The 23176-nt window shown below is 34.3% G+C and overlaps 1 protein-coding gene across 7 annotated transcripts in view; it reads left to right on the top strand.

Moving 5' to 3' along the window:
- The window catches only part of EDEM3 (ER degradation enhancing alpha-mannosidase like protein 3), a 69346-nt gene that overhangs the window by 29999 nt on the left and 16171 nt on the right, over positions 1–23176 (top strand). For 2 of the 7 annotated variants that reach the window (XM_060396696.1, XM_060396694.1), the window contains exons 7-18: positions 618–752; positions 3219–3324; positions 8786–8883; positions 10219–10344; positions 10549–10632; positions 11598–11681; positions 12221–12345; positions 16788–16953; positions 17199–17353; positions 18230–18326; positions 20504–20695; positions 22003–22168. In XM_060396696.1, the coding sequence (XP_060252679.1) occupies positions 618–752; positions 3219–3324; positions 8786–8883; positions 10219–10344; positions 10549–10632; positions 11598–11681; positions 12221–12345; positions 16788–16953; positions 17199–17353; positions 18230–18326; positions 20504–20695; positions 22003–22168 (1534 nt within the window). Of the gene's footprint in view, positions 1–617; positions 753–3218; positions 3325–8785; positions 8884–10218; positions 10345–10548; positions 10633–11597; positions 11682–12220; positions 12346–16787; positions 16954–17198; positions 17354–18226; positions 18384–20503; positions 20696–22002; positions 22169–23176 lie in introns of all 7 variants that reach the window. The other 5 variants (XM_060396695.1, XM_012187720.5, XM_027975956.3 and 2 more) reach the window with 3 other exon arrangements.

Here is a 23176-nt window from a genome sequence, read left to right as displayed (position 1 = left end):
AGTTAATGGTTATTTTTTTTATACCCACATAAAACCCTAGAGCTTATTTCTGGTCAGCTTGGTTCAAGTTTATATTGTGGTGGTATTTGGCTGGTTGAAACATTTTTCTTTGTGTTATTTGTTAGTCTGTTAGCAAGGTAACATACTCTATATTTCAGAATTTTAAGACCTGTGAATAAAAGTTTACTTTTCTTTTAAATATATACTATACTTAGTTTTTTCTCTATGAAAGACTAATACTTTTCCACAGATTCTCAGTTATACCTCAGTTTCTTTTAGGACTGGAATAGTTTCCTAATTTGGTACTGACTAGTTCAAACTGTCCAGAGAACACAATTGTTATAGCAGGTGTTTGCTTTGTATAATTATTATATTGATACTGAATTTTAATATTCTTGAAGAAGTTAAGTGAAAACTTACTTATCCCATGAATAGTATGTGCTTAGAATGTACTTCCCTAGATGCTAATTGGAAAGTCACAAAGATCAGCAGATAAAATTTCAGTGTTATTTTATCAGTTATTCTCATGATCTGATTAGAGTCTCAATTGAAAAATGGTTTCTTATCCAGAAATCATTGTTTCTTGATAACCACTAATGATAATCTTCTGATTTTAGATCAATTTGAAGTTTGGTATCAGAAAACCAGAAGCTCGGACAGGTACTGAGACTGATACCTGTACAGCTTGTGCAGGCACCTTGATCCTTGAGTTTGCTGCTCTAAGTCGATTCACAGGAGCAACGATATTTGAGGTTTGCTTTTCATAGTTTGGTCTCCTGGGTATTGGGCATAAATAACTACTTTATAGCTTTTCTTCATTGATCAAGTATTAAGAGAATCAATTGGAGGATTTCTGTTATTTTAGTGAACATTTTGTCTAAGTTACAGCACATAGTTTTTAATTGTCAAAAGCACAATTAAGTACAACTTTCGTTCACAAATTTTAACTTTTTAGTTTTGTTCTTAGAAAATGCCTTAGCTGTATTACTTGTATGAAATTTGATGTTAAAGATGTCTTGTATGAAATACTGTGTTGCTTTGTTTTATTGTTAGACTTCTGTGTGGTCTATTGCATTGCTGAAAACTTCACTAATCTTCTAAAACATAGTGAAATTTTTGCACTTTCCTTCATTGAGAGTCTTATCTGTAAGTTTGTTTACTTCAGTGGAAATATCATTCATTATCCAAAGACTTAATAGCCTCTAAATAGTTTGTTGTGAACTAGCTATGTCTCACACTTTTTTATTTTAGCTAATTGTTTAACCATGTCATTGGAGTGCAATAGTAACAGCCTGTGTTCAAACATATGACTTAGAATTATTTCAGATTCAGCAAATGGTGCACATAGAATAAGCAGAAATAGGAACTGTATAATACTAGCATTTAGAGACATTGGGTCTGAGTATACATAAACCAGGGCATCCCTCATAGCTCAGTTGGTAAAGAATTTGTCTGCAATGCAGGAGACCTGGGTTCGATTCGTGGGTCGAGAAGATCCCTTGGAGAAGGAAATGGCAATCCACTCCATTACTTTTGCCTGGAAAATCCCATGGACAGAGGAGCCTGGCAGGCTACCATCCAAGGGGTCACAAGAGTCGGACACGACTTAGCGACTAAACCACCAAACGTAAAACAAGTTTAATGGTCTTTGTGTGGATGTATGTTCAAAGTATCTTAAGAACAGGTTAATCTTATTTTGTTTAATTTTTATTCTTTAACTTGCTGGGTAATATTTTTCCTTCATTTAAAAAAATGTCATTCTTTACATCCTTTCTAATTTAATTTGACTTATAAACTCTGAGATGCATTTACACTTGAGGAAAGTGAGGCTCAAAGATGCTTGACTAGTGGGTGAAGGAGTGGAACCAGAATTAGAATCCATTACTTTCTGAATTCAAAGCCCAGCCTCTTTCCACTGGGTTATTTTATATTTTAAAACCATGCTTTTTCTTTAACTTCTTGAATGTGATTTATTATGGAAGAAGCAACCTCATGCAGTTGACAGAGACTCAAACTAATACATGTCTGGTAAACTACAGTCTGAGGCCAAATCAAGCCACTGCCTGGTTTTCGACACAAAGTTTTATTGTAACAGAGCCAGCTCATCTATTGATTTTTGTCTATGGCTGTATTTGTGCTACAGTGACTGAGTTGAGTAATTGTGACAATGACTGTCTAACCCATAATGCCTGTCTGGCCCCTGTCAGAAAAAGTCTGTTGACCTTTGGTCTGATGTATATGAAGAGATCTGAATTCTCATATCATTAATAGCTGTCCTGTAGTCTAGTTTTAAACTTTCACTAAATTGTTGATTTCACTGGTCCTGTTTCTTTAGCTATAAAATAGTAATAGGGAAATGTAATCTTGATGAAATTTTTTCAGCTCTGAAATTACATGATTAAGTAAAGTTGCAATCTGCTTTGTTTTAAAAATTCAGCATAAATAGATTGAGTCAAGAATGAAAACTATTTTATACCCTGTTCTTAAATCTGCAGAGTGACAAATTGGTTTAATGATTTCTTTTATAGAAGTGCTTCTGCAATGCTGAGTACATTCATGCTCTGAAATTAATTTTAACTTAATTCTTTTGTACATGTTCTTTGCTTTTGTTTTTTTAACATCTTTTCATCCAAAGCCAAGAATTTAATCAAATAATTTAGTGTCCAAGGGATAATAATAAATGAAAAAAGAAGAGAAAAATGTTATTATAAGGTTGTAATTTTGGTACTGTTAAATGAATGCTAGTTGCTTTACTTACTCTTCACTAATGAAGTTGCCTGCTATTTAAAATGTAGGATTTGAAATGCCTATTCTGTTTCAGAGATGGCATACTAATTTTGAAATTCTTTTTCAGTTTTGTGAATAAGAGTATTTAAGGAGATTTTCACTTTGTATTAAAAGATAGAAATTATTTTAATATATGCCAACTGTTTTTATTTCAGTAATTCTTGCGTATAAATGTGGACCTATACTACAAGAGTAGATGAACAAGGATGGTCTCAAAGTGAGATCATTGGCACTAAATAGCATTTTTAGAGTCATTCTTTCTAACTAGACTCAGTTAGCTGAAAGAGCCAGTATTTTTGACTTGTAAAGAAATTTAATGTATAAGTGATCATCTTTGGAATTTACTTAATCCTAAAAGTATACTATGGGCCTTTGATTTTAGTTTGGCAGATATGCAATTCTTCAAGTATGCTTTTCTTTTTTTATTACAGGAATATGCAAGAAAAGCTCTTGATTTTCTCTGGGAGAAAAGACAGAGAAGTAGTAATTTAGTGGGTGTGACTATAAATATTCATACTGGAGACTGGGTACGAAAAGGTATGTAAGTTGGACTTTTCAAATTAAGCCTTCACATTCTAAAAATGGTTGGGAAATAAAGGATTTTTATTTGTTAAAATAGTCTTTATGACAGTATAAAGCATAATTTCTCACAAGATTGCTGGAATTTTAAGAAATGTAGCCAAATTTTCTTCCTTGGTGCCAAATAATAGCACACTTATTTCAGATAGCTTAATATCCTATTTCATACCTTATAGCATTATAGATGAAACAATAGAACTAATTTCTTTGAGAACCAGAGGAACAGAATACCTTAACCATCTCACATCAGAGTGTAATTAAGTGGAAATCTATGTTTAATAATACTATTGTCAATCTTTTTTTTTTTCCCTACCACCAGAAATTGTGTATAGCATGGTAACTAAGAGCATAGACCCTGGAGCCATATTTTTGGAATTCAAGTCATGTGATCTTGGGCAAAATATTTAACCTTTATGTGCCTCTGCATCTGTGAGAATGAGAATAATAGTACTTACTTCATAGAGTTATTATGATTTTGTTGTGTTGATTTTTGGTTTTTTTGTGTTTTTTTAATAATTTTTATTGGAGCAAAATTTTTATTGTATAGTTGATTTACAGTGTTGTGTTTCTGCAGTACAGTGGTCAGTTAGAGTTATTACGATTAAATGAGTTAATCTTGGGAAGATCCCCTGGAGTAGGAATAGGCTCAGAGGTTAAAGCGTCTGCCTCCATTGTGGGAGACCCGGGTTCGATCCCTGGTTCAGGAAGATCCCCTTGAGAAGGAAATGGTATTTCCCACTCCAGTATTCGTGCCTGGAGAATCCCATGGACGGAGAAGCCTGGTAGGTTACAGTCCACGGGGTTGCAAAGAGCTGGACACGACTCACTTCACTTCGGTATTCTTGGCTGGGAAATCCCATGGATGGAGGAGCCTGCTGGGCTACAGGCCATAGGGTCACAAAGAGTCGGATGCAGCTGAGTGCACGCACACACACACAAGCATAAGCACTTAGAACAGGGCCTGGCATATGCTATGCTTACCATGAAGCAAATGTTCACTAATGTGATTTTAATTCCTTTAATTAAAAATTTCACTTTTAGGAATCTGCCTGAGGAAACAGTATGAAAGGTAGAAAATCGTTTGTTCCTGAAGATGTTTATCGCATAAAATTATTTGTAGTGGTGGAAAACTTGGAAACAGTCTGAGTGATCATCAGTAAAGAGTAGCATCAGTATTGAGAATTATTTAACATCAGTGTTGGAGTAGTAAGTTATTAAATTGAATTGGATCAGGAGACAAAACATATAACAATGTTTTATGAATAAACAGGATGTAGAATCATATAAAAATATGATCTTTATAAGACAACTCTATAATACAGGCATAAACAATGGAAATACACTGGACTATTACTAATGAGATTTGTTTATCTTATTTATACATTTCTCTATTTCTAAAAACATGTATAAAATAAAAAATAATTGCCTATATTTAAATAAATGAAATATAAATATTAATTTGAACATATTAAAATTGTTGCCTCTATTCAATACTGTCTGAAAATTTTCAAAGTGTTATCTAAATGGTCCTTTCCTGAAACTGATCTTAATCTTGGCTTCAGAATTTTGCAGTTTCTTTTCTTAATTCACTCTCATCATTGGTCCATGCATGGCTCATTTTATTTCGTTCATTTTTAATAATATATTAAGTACTCACAGATAGACCGGCCATCCGTTATAAAAATAGCTAACTTGACAATATACTACTTCTCCTTATGGTCCTCAACTCTCCATACCTTTGTAATCTCATACCTTTATAATCCCATATGTCTGCCTCTAACTGAAATACCCATCATTATGATCTTGTATCGCTCAATCCCTTGCTTTCCTTTTATACATTTTTATGTGTCCACATGTATTCCTTGATGTACATATTTTTGTTTTATTTTTAACTTATAAAAGGGTATCATGTCATATGAGACCTTTTGAGACTTTTCACCTAAGATTCTATTACTAAAATTCTTGCACACTGTTGCATGATATAGTTCATTCTGTTTTGACTGCTGCATAATACTTTACTGTGTGAATAAACCATGGATTTGTAGGCATTTAGGTTGTTTCTAGGATTTTACTCTTGTGAACCCTAGTGCTGTGAGTATTTTTGTGTTTCTTCTGTTGTACATATATAAGTTTTTCTTGTCTGTATATCTAGGTAGAATTTTTAGATCATAGACTAAGTTAAAGTTCAGTGATAGGAGATATGTCAGATTGTCTGCTAAAGTTGTTTCCACTTTACACCACTTTATACTTTCACCAGCAACATAGATGAGATCCTGTGGATCAGCATCCTCTCCCGCACTTTGTATTGTCACACTCAAAGATTTGCCAATCAAATGAGGGTATAGATGATTTCCCATGGTGACTCGATTTATATTTCTTTGAACACTGATGATGTTGAACATGGCCTCATATTTATTGGCTATGTGTTTCCTTTTTTAAAAAAATGTGGATATTCTTAAATTTTTGTCTATTTTCTACTCAGTTACTTGTTCTTTTAAATAATTAATATTGATGCTTATATGATACTTATGATCTATGTGGTATCTATCCTTTGAAATTTATTAAGGTTTTCTTTTGGCCTAGAACATGGTCAGCTTTCACTTGTGCTTAAGAAAAAAATGTGTATTTTCTAATTGTTGGATATAGATTTCTATATATGTCAATTTTCTGAGTGAATAATGTTGTGCAGTTCCTTGCTAATTTTGTTTGCTTGACATATTAAGAAAGGTTGATAAAATTTCTGACTATGTGCACCTATTAGTATCTCCCTGTAGTTGTATTTTTTGCTTTATATATTTTGTTGGCTGCATTAATTTAAAATTGCTATCTCTTCATAGTTGAACCTTTCATCATTATGTAGTGATCATCTCTAATAATACTCTGTTAAAGTCTTTTTAGTCTGTTAGTAATACAGCTATGTCAGCTTTATTTTCCTGGATATTTCCTTAATAGGTCTTTTCCTGCTCTTTTACTTTCAATCTTTGCAGATGCTCATGCTATAAGTGTTACTCCTGTAAAATTTATAGATTTAAAGTCAGTCTTTGTCTTTTAATTGGTGAATTTAGTTCATTTATGTTTATTGGCATTTTTAATATATTTGGATTTATTTATACTATGTTAATTATTATTTCAGTGTATCTCACCTTTTCTGGTTCCTTTTAACCCTTTTGTTTTTAATTGAAACCTGTATTTATCTCCTAGTGAGACAGGAACTTCAGCCTGCTCTGCCATTCTTTTGTCTCCCTCGGTTCCAGCCCTCATCCACTCTTAGTATTATATAGATATTTAGTTATTTTTGGTTGTAAATGTTTTCTCTTTTTTCTTTTGGTCTTAGTGCTGCCCCTCCTCCCTCTTTCATTAAAAGTATTCAACTCTAACAAGGTATTTTGTCACTTGTACTTTGTATATTTCTTGCAATATCTCTTAGTTTTGCCTTTCTTCTTGTATAAATATTTATCCCAGATCAGCTAGTGATCTTCAGTAGCTGTTAATAGCTTCTGAGGCCTTAGATGCCCCAAAATAATTTTATTATGCTTTCATATTTGAGAAAGTTTGGCTGTAAATAATCTTCTGTTCAAGTTCTTTCTTTTCAAATCTTTGAAAATACAACTCTATTGTCTTCTTGTTGTTTAGTCGCTAAGTCGTGTCCAACTCTTTTGCAACCCCCTGGACTGTAGCCTACCAGGCTCCTCTGTCCTTAGGCTTAGGATTTCCCAGGCAAGAATACTGGAGTGGGTTGCCATTTCCTTCTCCAGCGGATTGTCTCAACCTAGGGATCAAATGCGTGCCTCCTGCATTGGCAAGCGGGTTCCCTTGTCAAAGGGAAGCCATTGTCTTCTTGAATTTTTTTTTAAAAAACCTGTTATTCTGATTTTTATGTTCTTATTTGTGATCTGCTTTTTCTCCAGAAAATTAACAGTAGCAAAGGCAGAGAAGTTTCTGGAAATGTAACAATAATTTTAGGTGTAGAATTTTCTTTATTTCTCCTTTTGGTATTCTGTGGGCCCTTTCAATTTAAAATCTGTGTTTTTCGTTGCTGAAATTTGATTTTTTTAAAGATATTTTATCTCTTTAATTTTCATCTGTTTTTCCAATTCTTGTTATTACATGTAGTCTTCTGGGTTTGCTGATTTGTTCCTCAGCTATATCCTAGATGCTGTGTATCCTATCCATTATGGAATTTTCTTATGTTTTTATTCTATAATTTCTTCTCAGTTAAAAGTTTCTTGTTTTGTATTGCTAATCTTTTTCCTGTCTCTTTAATGTGTTTATTAGACTAATTTTAAATCTTGATTTGCCTGTTTTAATATTTGTACGTCTGATAAACTCTTACTCCAGTACCTTCTTATTTTTTAAAAGTCATGCATCTTAAATGTTTTTGTTCTATAAGTTCATGTTGACTTGTCATCTACTTTGTGGGAAAGATTCCAATTCCTATCAGCCCTAGTTATCATAGGGGGATGGATTCTAGGAAGTTTTAAGAAATACCAGTGCCTGGACTCCTAGAAATAATGATTTGATTAGCCTGGAGTATGCCCTGGTTATAGGGATTTCTAAGATTATAATTGTAATTATAGCTTAGATTGTCATTCACTACCCTTAAGAGTTTGAAGGAGAAAAGGTTGGGAAGAGAGTATCTAAAATTACTTCCCATCTCTTTTTTTATTTCAGTTCCTTACATAGGACTTCTGTGCTGCCCTGATTTTATTCCTGAGGCTACCTAGAGCCTATGTCTGAGTTGTAGCAGGGTTGGGAGGAGACGTGCTATCTTAAGGCAGTGGTAAGAGAGAAACCAGAGCAAAATTCCAGCAGGTTTTCTGCTGTTTGATCCTTCTATAGCTATGTCTGGCTGCCTTCTGCTTCAGAACTAAGTCGCTCCCCTCTCCATAACCCACCAAGTTCGTACAGTTTTCTTCTTGTTATTTTCTTTCTTTGGTCTTCTGTGATGATCTTGCAGGAAAAAGCCAGCCATTATCTAGCTTCAGCAATGTAACTGTCACCTCCAAACAGCAGCAGTGTTGTTTTCATATCTGTTATAACTAAAGATTGATGGCTAACTGATAAAGGATCCAGTTAAATTGCATTATAATACCCTCTATTGCTTCCTCTTTGAAGTTCCTCATTAGAAAATCAGCTTTAAAAATATTCTTAAAACTAGTATCTCTGGCTTTTAAATAAGACTTCTTCTGTAGCCAGTTTTACAAGGCAAGAATTTTTTTAAAACATATAAACTATTATCAGTAAAGGAACCTATTAGGCATATAGTAGGGTTAATGTTTCTATAAATGTATAATTTTTACTTTTGACAGTTTCATATTTAGACTAATTTTTCATTCTTAGTATGTTAGTACCTTATACTCTGTAAAGAATTTTAAAGACTTGTTTAATAAAAGATCACATTTATATGTATTTTCCGTAGATAGTGGAGTTGGAGCAGGGATTGATTCATATTATGAGTACCTGTTGAAAGCCTATGTCTTGCTTGGAGATGACAGCTTTCTGGAAAGATTTAATACAGTAAGTTGTTCCAATTATGTATGAATTTTAGAGCCATTTTATAATTTGTGAGATTTTGATAGAAATTCAGTCATTTGAGTGATACTTTGAAAAATTATTTTAAAATATATAGTAGTTTTTTGGTCAGTATTCTCTGATGTTGGACAGGGACAGGGTAAAAAGCTACGTACATTTCAAAAACTAGTTTGCAAAGTAGTTTTTATTTTCACCTATCTTCAGAAGTTTTCAAGATTTTCCAGTAAGTAATAAAATACGTAGATACGAGGTTTACCTGATCTTTTATACAGGAAGAGAATTTATTGAAGCTAGTTACTAGTTAGCTTTCTCCTTTGTATTCTAATTCTTTTTGGAATAGTTAGGAAGTTTGACTTGGTCCTTGACCACGCCAAGTATTGGGGCTTTGGAGTCTTGAACAAACCAGTGAGTATTTGTTTCAAAAGCAAGTCTGTAAGTCTTTAAGTCTGGATCAGACTCACAGGCATATTCTTAGGGGTGAAGGAGGAGATTATTGAACCTAATTGGATTGCCTTTGTCTATAATTAAGTCAAACTGAAATTAATTAGAGTAAACTCATCAACTGTGTCACCACATTCTTTTCAAAATAATTTACCATTTCTTTTCCCTCTCATGAGTTTACTCACGTTACTGTGGCATAGTACAATATAGTATGGGAGCTGTCCTATCTGGGTTTAAATCCTGGTTGTACCACTGGTTTTGTGATTTTGGGCAAGTAACTTAGATATTTTCCTCTATTCCTTATCCACAGAATGAGAATTATTTATTTAATTTTTTTCCCAGTACTGTTTATTGGGAAGATTAATGAACTAATACATATGAAATGATAGAACTGTGCTTTAAGATCTAGTTGGTACTCAATAATAGTTAACAAATAATAGATGAGTTAGGGGGAGAACCTAGTAAAAGTCCTGATAAGTCATCAGTTGAATACTTTTAGAAACACTATTACATATATCATTTTTAGATTATAACAAGAGTTTCTTGAGTTGCATGAGGACAGATATTATTTTTTTTGTTGGTTTGTTGTCATTCATTGACTCTGACAGCTCAACCTGTTGTTGTCAAGGCTGAGAAATTCTAGGAGAAGATGAAAGAAGGGGAGAAGAATTTTTAAGACCGTAAAAGACAGAGGTAGTGGACCGTAAGAGTGGCAGCACCGATGAGATGCATTAGTTTAGGTAACAATTCCTTGGTAAATTTATTCATATATAAATTCAGGTTTCATTTCTTCACAGTGCTGTTTAATGCTATGCTGTATTTAGAACAGTACATCTTTTCTCATCGACTTTCATGAACACATATTGTGACCTTTTTTAGCACTATGATGCCATCATGAGGTATATAAGCCAGCCACCTCTACTACTTGATGTGCATATCCACAAGCCAATGCTGAATGCTCGGACTTGGATGGATGCTTTGCTTGCCTTTTTTCCAGGCTTGCAGGTAAAAAAACAAAACAAACAAAACTCTGAATTCTCTTAATACTGAAGTAGAATGATTTAAGTGTATTTGTGATCTCCAAACTGAATTATCAAAACAGAGTCACTCAAATTTGTGTTAACCTGGATTTTTCTGTGTATATAATGATTGCAAATAACATCAACTCATGCTTTACTAGGCTATTTTGTTGTTATTGTTGGTTTTTAGGTCTTAAAGGGAGATATTAGACCTGCTATTGAAACTCATGAAATGTTATATCAAGTGATTAAAAAACACAATTTTCTACCAGAGGTAAGCAGATCATCTTTGGAATTCTACTTCAGTCTATAGATTGATAATTTAAAGGTAGAAAATGTCATTTTCAAGATTGGTTCTTTTTTATTTTTCCTGGTTAAATAGTTTACTTAATATATTTTGGGTTTATACAGTGTATGTTTTTCCTTTTCCTTATGTATTAAGAGAAGTCCACTTTAGGATAATGCTGACAGCTTATTAATTTAATATTAAAAAATATTCCAGATTGGTATTTCTCAGCCTTGTCTAATCTATACCGTTGCATATTGTCTCATTCTGGCTTTGACACATACCTGCCAGCTAGGGAGAATTTTGTACTTTTCAGGCTCTTCATGCTGTTGAAGAATTGTTCTCCCTGGTTTTTATATGTTAATAATAAATATTCTTGCTAGCTTGATACTGCAGGATTTTAATAGCATGCCTTTTTGGCTTTCCAGAAATGTGCCATAAAAATTTTCCCAATTTGTATATGACCATACCCTCTTTGAGATACCTAAGCATCTCACCAATACAGAAGGCTTCCTGAAGTGTTTGTTTCAAGCCACAGAGGATTTGAGATTCTTATTTAAAAAAAAGAAAAAGAGTGCATATGCTAAAATAGAAATAGGAGGGTGAGGGACTTAATAATTAAGAGGAAAAAGTGGTGATAAGGAAAATAAAAGAAAACACAATTATGTAGGCCATCAGGACCTGTGTAGTAGCATTACTGAGTCATAGTTTTTCCTAAGCTTCCTAATAGCCAAAGTGATCATTTAAAAAAGCAATCCTATTTAATTGGCAAAAATAACAGCCTTACAAAAATGAATTGTGATTTTAAGCAATGAAAATTTTCATTTCATAGATTGTTATCAATATTTTAACTATTTTTACTTGTCTGTGATCTAATTTACATATTGCAATATATTCTAGAACTATTTTTTTAAATCACACTTTTATGAATATTTGTATGTTGTTTTGTCTAGGCATTTACCACAGATTTCAGGGTACATTGGGCTCAACATCCGTTAAGGCCAGAATTTGCAGAAAGCACCTACTTCTTGTATAAAGTAAGCTAATTTAACTCTCTTTTTGCCATTTAGCCCTTATTCTCTGTTGGATAACTCACTATCTTATAATAATAGTATTGGGTTTTCAAAGTTCTTATTTAATGTTATAATGGTTGGATAGATCATGGTTCTTATTCATCTAGTTCATAGAATATTGAAAGATGCAAGAATTGACTTCTAAGCTTGATGCCTTTTCAAAACATTTGTTAAACATTGCATTAAGGAGAAATTTTATATTCTAGAGCTGCTTTCTAAAGCGTGTCTCTTGCCTTCTTTCAGTCAGGCAGCCCTTCTGGGCATTAGAAATTTCACTTAAAGCCTAAGATATACAGTTGTGCTGCTTTCCAGTTGTGTGTTTAAGAAATTCATAAAGCAGATTCACGGCTTATTTTCAGAACCAGGTTCCACGTAACATATGTTCCAGTGCCTGATACAGTGCCTGGCACCCTGCAGGTGCTCAATAAATATTTGATAAATGAATGGTTATATGGTACTATATAAGCTGTGTATATGTATACATATATTCTCCTTTTTAATAGGCTACAGGAGATCCTTACTACCTTGAAGTAGGGAAAACACTTATTGAAAATTTAAATAAATATGCTAGAGTGCCTTGCGGATTTGCTGCCATGAAGGATGTTCGTACTGGAAGTCATGAGGACAGGTAAAACAATTCCTAACCTCCCCTTTCCTCAGGGTAACTCTGAAACAACGAAACAGGGTAACAACTAACAACGAAAATATGATTCTTAGGTAGCCTTCAGATAAGCTTAATGCTTTTACAAGGGTATTTGAAAATATAAGTCTTCAAATACCCTTGTAAGATGTAAATCTTAGTTCATTGTGCTTACTTTTTTTTAAAAACTCTCTTAAGTAGGCTTATTTTAAATTGTTTGAAAGTTGTATTTTTGCCATAGTGACTGGCATATAGTAAGTGCTCAAATGATTTTTAAATAGATGAATAAATGATTGTTAAACATCAGAACCTTGGTCTTTGGAGTATTAGGAAAGTTGGAGTTTTCTTCTTTGTTAATAGTTTTTTCTATTATGTAAAATGTTAGAAATCATCAAGGTGATGATGAATGATCTGAATGATGGTCCCTGTTCAGTCAAAAGCATTGTGGTGGTTACTGTGTATATTCTTATTCTGTTGTTGATTTGGAGGGCTGTGGAGGATTGTTGGCAGGTTATATTTTGTTGGATGCTGGATAGATGTAGATGACATGGAGCGTTCAAGATACAAAAAGCATGCTCTGGTTAATGTGAAAGTCAGTAAAATTCCAATTATTCCAGGATCATTCGATTTGGTTGTTTTAACTGTTCAGAACATAGCAACACATGTCTAAATGAACATTAAAATTTGTTCATTTGGTTAGCAAATGTTCATCCCACAAATATTTACTAAAATGTCTTATGTGCCAGAGTTATACTAGTTTTTGAAGATTACAGATAAACAAACATGTCCTTTCTATCTTTGAATCATTGGGGTAGGCAGATAAACAGGCTTTAAAGTATTGTGTTCGTGCTGTGGAGCATATTAAAGGGATGTGAAATGCTGAGTGGAATGTGATAGTCACTTAAGGGTTTCTAGAGCATCTCGTGTCCTGAAGGATCAGGACTAGAAAAAGGAAAGTGGTAAAAGGAGTTCCCAGCAGAGGAACTAGGAACAGGGGAAACACAACACTCATCTAATCACAGAGTTGTCGCTCAGTCCTTCTCTTAGAGTATTCAGGTAATAGTTGATTAGACTTGAGATCTCCTTCCTTGACCACAGCTGGTAAGAAATGGATAGGTTTCTGGAAGCAGGCATTCAGAAAACAGCAAGAAATGAAAGCAGATGGCTTGTGTATTTATCTGTAACATTTATTGGCTGCTTCCTACATTCCGAGCACTCTTCTAATTAAACACTTTCTATGTTTAATTCCTTTGATCCTTACAACAGCCCTCTGAAGTATAATTTCTGTTATCATCATTTTATAGATGAAGAAACCAAGGCACAGAAAGATTAGGGAACTTGTCCGAGGTCTCAGAATTAGTTAGATTAATTCTAATCAAGGCAGATAGGCTTTTGACTATATGCTCTGCTGGCAACTCATTGAAAGAACAGTAATTAACTGTCTACCATATACCAGATGCTGCTCTTAGGTAAGAGGATGAAAAGACCAGTTAGAACTAGTCCCTGCCCTCCTGTGACTTGTAATAAGTAAGGAAGGTGGGTATAAAAGAATCAGAAGTCTCAGTTGTGTCCAACTCTATGTGAACCTATGTAGCCTACCAGGCTCCTCTCCATGGGGTTTTGCAGGCAACAATACTGAAGTGGGTTGCCATTTCCTCCTCCAGGGGATCTTCCTGGCCCAGGGAACCCACACCTCCTGCAAGTCTCCTGTGTTGCAGGCAGATTCTTTACTGTGGAGCCGCAGGAAGCCCGATGTGTGCTAGAGTAGAAAGAAAAGTAGCAGGTGGAGGAGTTACAGAGGAAGACGTGATTTGCTATGTCTACAGAGTTCCATTTTTTCAAAATTTAGCATCCTTTTTTTCCTCCTGCTGAATATTCCTTATATGACATTTCTGGATCTCTTATTGTTGCCTTTGTCCCATTCTGATTGTATCGTAGAGTGTCTCTTAAAATGTCACATCCAGAATTAACAAATGGGTACTCTCTATTCTGCTCTTAAGAAGCTGATTTTTTCTTTTTTAATTGTAAACTTGGGACTTAACACTTATCCCAGCAAAATTTCATTTTGTTGGGGTTTTTTTGTGTGTATCTAGACCAAAAGGAACGGAGAAGGCAATGGCACCCCACTCCAGTACTCTTGCCTGGAAAATTCCATGGACGGAGAAGCCTGGTAGGCTGCAGTCCACGGGGTCGCGAAGAGTCGGACACGACTGAGCGACTTCCCTTTCACTTTTCACTGTCTTGCATTGGAGAAGGAAATGGCAACCCACTCCAGTGTTCTTGCCTGGAGAATCCCAGGGACGAGGGAATCTGGTGGGCTTCCGTCTATGGGGTCGCACAGACTTGGACACGACTGAAGCGACTTAGCAGCAGACCAAAGGAAGGCTTAAATATCATCTCAGTCATCTAAAAATGTATTAGCTAAACAACTGTTTTTAGTGATTTGGGGTTTAGGTAAATATGCTGTAAAAATTTCCATCTAATACTCTGCATTTGGTTGCTTATTCCCCTGCAGATCTACCTTATTGTCTGGCTCACCTATGTCTCTCCTCCCTGCCCTCCCTCCCAGTTTTGAAAACCTGTATCTTTCTAATAATGATCTTTAAAGGATTTAAATGGCAAAAAAGAATATGAAAATTTTCCTGCAATACTTTCCTCCTTGCCACCCTAAGATTATCACTGTTGGCAGTTTTATAAACAGTCTTCCAGATAATTTTAATGGCTGTGTGTTTGCATTTATGTGTATAGTTATGGTTTTTAAGTACAAAATAGATTATGTGATAGAATACTCAAACTCACTAGCTTTACCCTACTCATACTGCAGTGATCTTACTGTGTCTATACTTTTCTGAGCATTTACAAATCATCTGTTTCACAATCATCTGTGGAATTTGCCAAAAATCAATATCTTGCCACATATACACTATCATGGGTAAAATAGATAGTGGGAAGTTGCTAAATGACACAGGGAGCCTAGCCCTGTGCTCTGTGATGACCTAGAGGGATGAGATGGGGGGTGGGGAGGGTATGTATATAATTATGACTGATTCACATTGTTTTATGGCAGAAACCAACACAAAATTATAATTTCCCACCAATTAAAAAAAGTTTTTTTTAATCAACATCTTGCACATTAGTTTACAGTTCTCAAACTAGCATTTGCTCATGATAGTAACTATCAGCCCTCCAGAAAAAGTTAAATTACCATAAGTGTATTGCCGGTTGACAGTGAAGTATTTTATCTATTCTATAATGATTAACATCCAAAATGTTCAAAAAAGTTTTGAAACATTATAGATGAGTTGTTCTAAAATAAAACATCATTTATATATGGGAAAATTATGATAGCTCTATCTTTGAGCTCATATGCATGCCAAGTGCTATGCTAGATAGTTGACATTATAGAATCTCATTTGGTCTTTACACCACTATTAAGCATGTATTATGTCCTTTCAGAATAAACTGGAGCTCATGGTCCTTATATAGTATCCCCTTGGTGTCATAGCTAGCCATTGGAAGGTTTTTTCTATTCTGAAATCCCTAGATCCTTACCACCATGTCCAGCTTCTTCTCCATTTCATTCTTTAGTAATGCTGTTTAAACTTGCATATGAAAACATTTATTGAGTGCCTACTGTATGCCAGGAATTGTGCTTGCCCAGATTTATGAAACTATGCAGCCTGTCTAGTAACTGCTAAAAGCTCAGATGCTTTGGAATGTAGCACGTTTACTTAAATTCCTTGTTACTGTAACTCCATCTAACTATGCTCTTTTTCTACCACTTTTTATTAAAGCTTTTCTTTAAAATGTTTATTAAAACATTATAACATTAAATCATTTGTAAAGTCACATGTTTTTAATTTCCTTTATTTCTTCATATTCCCTTCTTGAGAAGTATTTAGTACAAAGTTATGATCATAGTCCATATGATTTTGTGTTGTACTTTTTTCATGTAACTTTTCATAAATGATTACTTTTAAAGCCTTCTTGTTTATCACTTAAATGGCTGTGTAATGAGCTACATCAAAATTGTATTACTTGATCCAGTTCAGTTAATATTAATTGAAGATTCTTACAAGGTTCTCAGTAGTAAAGCTCATCAGCATTACCTCCCTGATGTTGGTTCTCTGTAGAAGAAATGCCAAAGAAATGCCAAACTCTTTTCTCAGAAGGCCCGTAGGCAAATCTGGTCTGCATTACTGACAAGATTTAGTGTACTTGTGTGGTAGGCAGCCCCTCTGGTCTTTTTTACTTCCTTGGAATATGCTTGGAGTCAAGATTGTTACCACTGGGGAACAGATACATTCTGTAGTTTTTTGGATGTCTATGCTGGTGTAGACAGGCTTATTGACCTTGATTCTGTGGCTTTCAGATAGCTGGCATTTGGATATTTTTACATACTTAGATTTGTCTATAATCTTTTATTTTAGAATGGATTCCTTCTTCTTGGCGGAAATGTTTAAATATCTTTACCTGTTATTTGCGGATAAAGAAGACATTATTTTTGACATAGAAGATTACATTTTTACAACAGAAGCTCATCTGTTACCTCTTTGGCTCTCTACTACAAATCAAAGAGTCTCTAAGAAGAACACAGTAGGTTATGTTTTTGCATTAAATATCTCATTCTCTTTTTTACTCCTGTCTGTTTTGTTTTTCTAAGTGGAGACTAATCCGTGACTACCATTCGATAAATATAGTGTGGTTGGAGAAGTACCTTTGATGTTTTCTTATGTTGCGTCCTGTGTATACTTACATTCCACTTAATGTTTCTTTTGCACCAACATAATATTAAGTAAAATAATTATTTGTACTTATATAACATTCTTTTCTCTTTTTAGACTTCAGAATATACAGAACTGGATGACAGTAACTTTGACTGGACTTGTCCAAACACTCAGATCCTCTTCCCTAACGATCCACTATATGCTCAGAGCATCCGTGAACCCTTGAAAAATGTGGTGGACAAGAGCTGTCCTAGAGGCATCATCAGAGTGTAAGATGTCTTATTTTATATTTGTTAGTACCAAAATTAATTCTTGGTAAATGACAGAGAATGTGAGGAGTAGCCAGGAATACATTCATTTAAAACCAAAATATTGAGTAGGTGAGGTATGTACGTTAATGGATTAAAATTAAAATTATTGGTGAATAGATAGCAAAGTTTATTCAGCAATAATGTCTATTATTGTGGAAATTTCTGTATATCTTTTGGTTAATGAACCAAGTAATTTTGACAGCATATAATAGTTTGTAACTTCCACAGCACATTTTTACACATGATAGTTTCATCAAATATTTCCACATCTTGCTTATATAGAAAATATTTTTCCTTTTATCTGTAGTTTCTGTATAAGAAAAATGTAGTGTTTTGATTTTTTGATGAGATACTTATTCTTCATTGCTGAATTAAAATTTTTAACTTAATGAGTTTGTTTTCTTCAAAATAATTAAAAAAGCTATTACTAGAAAATTAAAAGAAAATTTAAGTGAATATTATTCAGTGATATAAGCATTGTTTTGCTTTTCAAATATTGAGGGAAATGTCTGGTTTTTTTTTTTTGAGGGGGAAATAAATAGTAATAAATCCCCAAGCCAAGCTGTTCTGTACCTTCAGATTGTTATAATGCTGTTAATACTGCCTTACAGATAATATACAAGCTTTTGATAACTGTAAAATATATTTGAAAGCTATAACAATTATTAAAAACCTAAGTTGTATGTAGGTAAATAACTTTCTATTTATTCCATTTTTCAGTAGTTTAAAACTAGCAATTCTACAAATATCTAACATTATTTTTATTTTGCCTTATGTTTTTTCCAAATTCTGATTTGTAGTTTTTTAAGCCTTGTCTATAATTACTTTTAGCAGAGAGGAGAGTTTGAGGAGTGGAGCTAAACCCCCTCTGAGAGCCAGAGATTTCATGGCCACTAACCCTGAGCATTTAGAAATCTTGAAGAAGATGGGGGTGAGTTTGATTCACCTCAAAGATGGGAGAGTCCAGTTGGTTCAACATGCAATCCAAGTAAGACATTGCTGCACTAATTAGCTGTGGTCTCTATCCTGTTTGGTCTCACTAGCTTTAATGACATAATGACATTTGACTTTTTAAAAATGTAAATGTATGGTTTAAAGTAAGAGGATCAGAATTTTAGTACTTGGAAGTATCTTGGAAAGCCATCTAATTCAACCTGATTTATAGTATAAATCAGCTAAATCACAAATAGGTTGCTGGTTTGCCTGTGTTGATAAGGTCAGACACTGACTCAGATCTAAGTTTTCTGTTTCTCAGTCTCTTGTCTTTCCACTATTTAGGACATAGTCTTAAAAACTAATAATTAGTTTTAATATTTATATCTCTATTTTACACTGTTTTAGTTTCCAAGGAGTATTAAGTATTTCATTCATTAATCAAAATACACATTTATTTATCTATGCCTAGGCAACATAACACGTGTCTTTGGGAAATTTTTATTGATTTTTTATTTAGAAGTTTTCATAACCTGAGATCTTTAATTTATCTACCTTATTCCTACCTTAATTCTGAGAAAAGTACAATTTGAGAAATAATTTCAATGAAGTAGAATCATATTCAGATATCCCTTAATCTCTAATTCAGCCTTCTCACCACCTCATCTTCCCTCGGGTTTCTGTCTCATCTCTATTCTTGCCACATCTATCCTTCCTTAAAGAATCTTCTGTCTGCTTCCTTAATGTTTCACTCACCCCAGCTGAGGGAATGACATCTCTAATGACACTGCTTTCACTTGGGTCACCAGTGACCTGGTTGCCAGCTAGTGGCCCCTTCATCCTCATATGACTGAACTTTCATGAACTATTGACTGTTCTCTTTTTAGAACATAGCCCTTTCTTGTCTTCCAGGGCATCCCAACATCTTTCCAAATACTCTGTTCAGTGTTTTGTAGATTCCTTTGCAACTCTTCTTTCTTGGCACAGTCACTCAGTATAGGCACTGTCAAAGAATCTGGCCCACATCTTTTTCTTTCTGTACTCTTCCTCAGTGGTATCGTCATCATCTTTGTACATGTGATTTCTTAGATACATGTGTATGCGTGTATGCTCAGTCGTGTCCAACTCTTTGCGACCCCATGGACTATAGCCCTCCAGGCTCCTCTGTCCACGGGATTTCTCAGGCAAGAATATTGGAGTGGGTTGCTACTTCTTTCTCCAGTGGATCATCTGTATGTAATCCTGATTGTGAACTTTACTTCTTAAACCCAGTTTTAATCTACCTGTCATACATTTTTGCATCTCAGATTTCAGTCTGTCCAAACCTGAATTAATTCTCTCTCCCTGTTTCCACCACAGTCTGTCTCTCTCTGCCTTTTTGTTCTCCATCTTAGTCAGCCCTGCCATTATTCTCTAAGTCACCAAAACTAGAAATCTCAGGATAGGCTTTAATTTCTGTCTGCCAGCTCCTCTCTGTTCTCCTCTATCTTCTATCACCTATCAAGTTCCATTGACTTTTTCTGTAAAGTGTTAGGAGTTCATCTTTTTCCTACTATAGTCAGGCACTCTTCAACTTTTCCTCTATTAAGATGCAATTAGAGTCATTCCAAATATTTCCCAGATACACACTGGCAAAATCAGTCATTCATTCCCTTGTCTATGTTCCTAGTCTACTTTCCCTCTTGAGAAATTTTACTGTAGCTAATTTTACATCTCTTCTCTAGATACAAACTTCTTAAAGTAAAAGACTGTGTCCCCAGTGCCTAGTCAAGTTCTAGGATGTAATAGGTGACTGATACTTATTCCTTGAATATAATCTGGTTGTTGGTTCATAATTTCAAAGAAGGGGAGTATAGGTCAGGTATGAGGTTTATTTCTTAAAGGGGTAACCAGGGGAGAAAACAAGCAAAGTGAGCATTTGGTCGGAAGTCCAGTTCTCAATTTGTATCAAAAGTGGTTTATAAAACAGTGAAAGAGACATTAATAAAAATTTCAGATGTTACATTCAGAAAATATTTCCAGAAGCAATATTTTTGAGAAGAAATAAGGCCGTAAATATTTGGTAGAGACCAAAACTGAAAGGAGAAATTTTGTAGTAAATTTGCAGAAGTATTTAAGGAATAAAAAAGTTGAAAGTTTCTAGAAAGGATAAAATTAATCTTGTTTCTTTCCTAGGCTGCTAGTTCGATTGACGCGGAAGATGGGTTGAGGTTTATGCAGGAGATGATTGAATTGTCAAGTCAGCAACAAAAAGAACAGCAGCTCCCTCCACGAGCTGTACAAATTGTTTCCCACCCGTTTTTTGGCCGGGTAGTATTAACTGCTGGTCCAGCACAGTTTGGGCCAGACCTGTCTAAACATAAAGAGGTGTGTGCACTTATAATATTGTTGAGGTTGAACTTGGATAGTACTTAAGTGTTGTTAATTTCTTAATCTCTTTTCTAATTTAGTATTTTTTACTTAATTAAAACACCTAAATATTTAATCTCCTAGATGAAAGGAGATTAAATTTAAAAGCATATCTTGAAAATATTGAGTCATAATTTATGTTTGCAATATGGTTATAGAATTTTACTTAAAATGTTGTTCAGATACTGTTCTCTTAATTCAAAGCCTTTAGCTTATCTAAAAATGGTTTTCAAGCTTTTAAACTACTGGAACCTTTCTTTGAACAAAAATCTAACTCAGAGGCTTAATGTAGAGAACAGCTAAAGCGAAAGCGCTCTGGACAAGTGGCTGTGAAGAGTATCAGATGCTGAAGTTCCACTAAGCAAACCTGGAAGACCACTAAGCTAGTTTATCCTATAGGTTTAGTTTAATATAGGAAACAAAGCTCACAGTTCAACTATCTGACTGACTGGTAGCAAAGCTAGCTAGCTACTAGACCAGAACCCAAATATCCTGATCATCTAAAACCAATGGTCTTTGAACTCTATTACCACTAATTTAAACTTTTTCTAGTATATACTTTAAAGCTATGTAGGTTTATAGTAGATTGACTTGTTCAACAACTCTTATTCTAGGCACTATTTTAGATTTTTGCTATATGTCATGTTTATAAAAACCAGTGAAGGTTTATGCCCTCATGAAGTTTACATTCTAAGAGCAAGAAGGGTCTTAAAACATATTTACACTCACATCTTTAAAATCAGTTCTCTGGTGGATTTAATTTTTCTAGGAAGAATTGCTTGCACATTTATGTACACTAAATCCATTTTTTTCCCCCTCTTTCGAACATTTTTCTGGTTACCAGTGATGGTTTAAAAATGGTTCCCAGCTGTTGAATTATGGGTTTGGGTATGTAGTGAGTCTGCCAGCAGGCTCCAGCTTTACCACTTTCTAACATCATGATCTTGAGCAAATTATGAAAGCTGAATCTCAGTTCCCCATGTGTAAAGTGTATATGTTATCTGTATTTAACTCAGAGTCATTATAAAGATCAGGTTTAGTGATTTATGTAAAAATGCTTTTATAAACTGCAAAGTACAGTAGAAATGGTTTGGGACTATGATATGCAAAATGTTGAAAGCAAAAATTTATGCTAAATGTATATTGGATGTGTTATTGTTAGAAAAGAAATGAGATCTCCCTAAAGCTCTAGATTTTGAATTTTAATGACATGGTAGTGATTTGAGAAGATAAAAGTTATTCAAGTAACTTTTTATTTCTGACAGACAAGAGGATTTGTTGCAAGCAGTAAACCATACAATGGCTGTTCAGAACTTACTAACCCTGAAGCAGTGATGGGGAAAATTGCTTTGATACAAAGAGGGCAGTGCATGTTTGCAGAAAAGGCACGCAACATACAGAATGCTGGCGCCATTGGTGGCATTGTTATTGGTAAGTAATCCTCCGTGTCATTGTATTAATAACTAAAACATCGTTTTTAGGGTTTGCTTTCATTTTCCAGAATTTTATCAGAGTTTGTCATATTGTTTTTACTTCACTAGCCAGCATATTGGATAGGTAATCCAGTGACTGTCTTAATAATTTGTATATGTCTCATACCTTGTTTGAACACCTAAATCTGGGTTTCTGTATAGTAATGCCAATAAATGTACTTGAGTCAGATGTGAAGGTGCAGCAGGAGTGATGGTAAAAACACCTGATACCATGGATCAGAAATGTGCCCATGAGTTCCAAAACCCCTAGGGGCAAGAATTACACCTGCCACCTTAAGTGGAAAGTCACTGAAAATATCCATTCCTCCACACAGACGCAAGCTTTGGAGTCAGACACATGGGGGTGCAGCTCCTGGCTCTTCCACAAAATCATGCTGTAACCTTTAGATTGTTTACCTGTTTATTCATTATAATTTTTTTTAGCTCCAGTGAAAATGGTAATAAACATCTTTTAGGTGGTTGTGAGGTTTGAAGATAATGGAAATAAAATTTCCTAAAATTACTGACATGGGTAAAAATAAAATAGAAGGGTTTATTTCATTGGAAAAGTTTTTACTATTCCTTTTGCTTATCCTATATGGGCACTACAGTGTTGATGTAATGAATGCATGAATTGCATAGTTAAATATTAACATTAGGAAAAGTTCTGCCTAATAACTTAAATTAGTGGTTAGCGAACTATAGCCTGCAAGCCAAGTTTGGCTCACTGCTTTTTTTGTATGTAAAAGTTTTATTAGAACACAGCTCATCAGTTTGTTTACCTATCTTCAGTAACTGCTTTCAAGAACAGTGCTGGAATTGAGTGGTGGTAACGGTAACAAAGCCTAAAATACTCTCTATCTGACCAGTTACAAAAAGAGTTTGCTGATGGCTGACTTAAATCACCTCTTAATCCTTGGTTATTTTCCACTCCGAGATTACTTTTATTAAAGAATTTAATAGCTTG

Source organism: Ovis aries, chromosome 12, assembly GCF_016772045.2.
Source record: "Ovis aries strain OAR_USU_Benz2616 breed Rambouillet chromosome 12, ARS-UI_Ramb_v3.0, whole genome shotgun sequence".
Classification (NCBI taxonomy): Eukaryota; Metazoa; Chordata; class Mammalia; order Artiodactyla; family Bovidae; genus Ovis; species Ovis aries.
The sequence above is the reverse complement of the archived record's forward strand: the minus strand, read 5'-3'. Positions and strand labels throughout refer to the sequence as shown.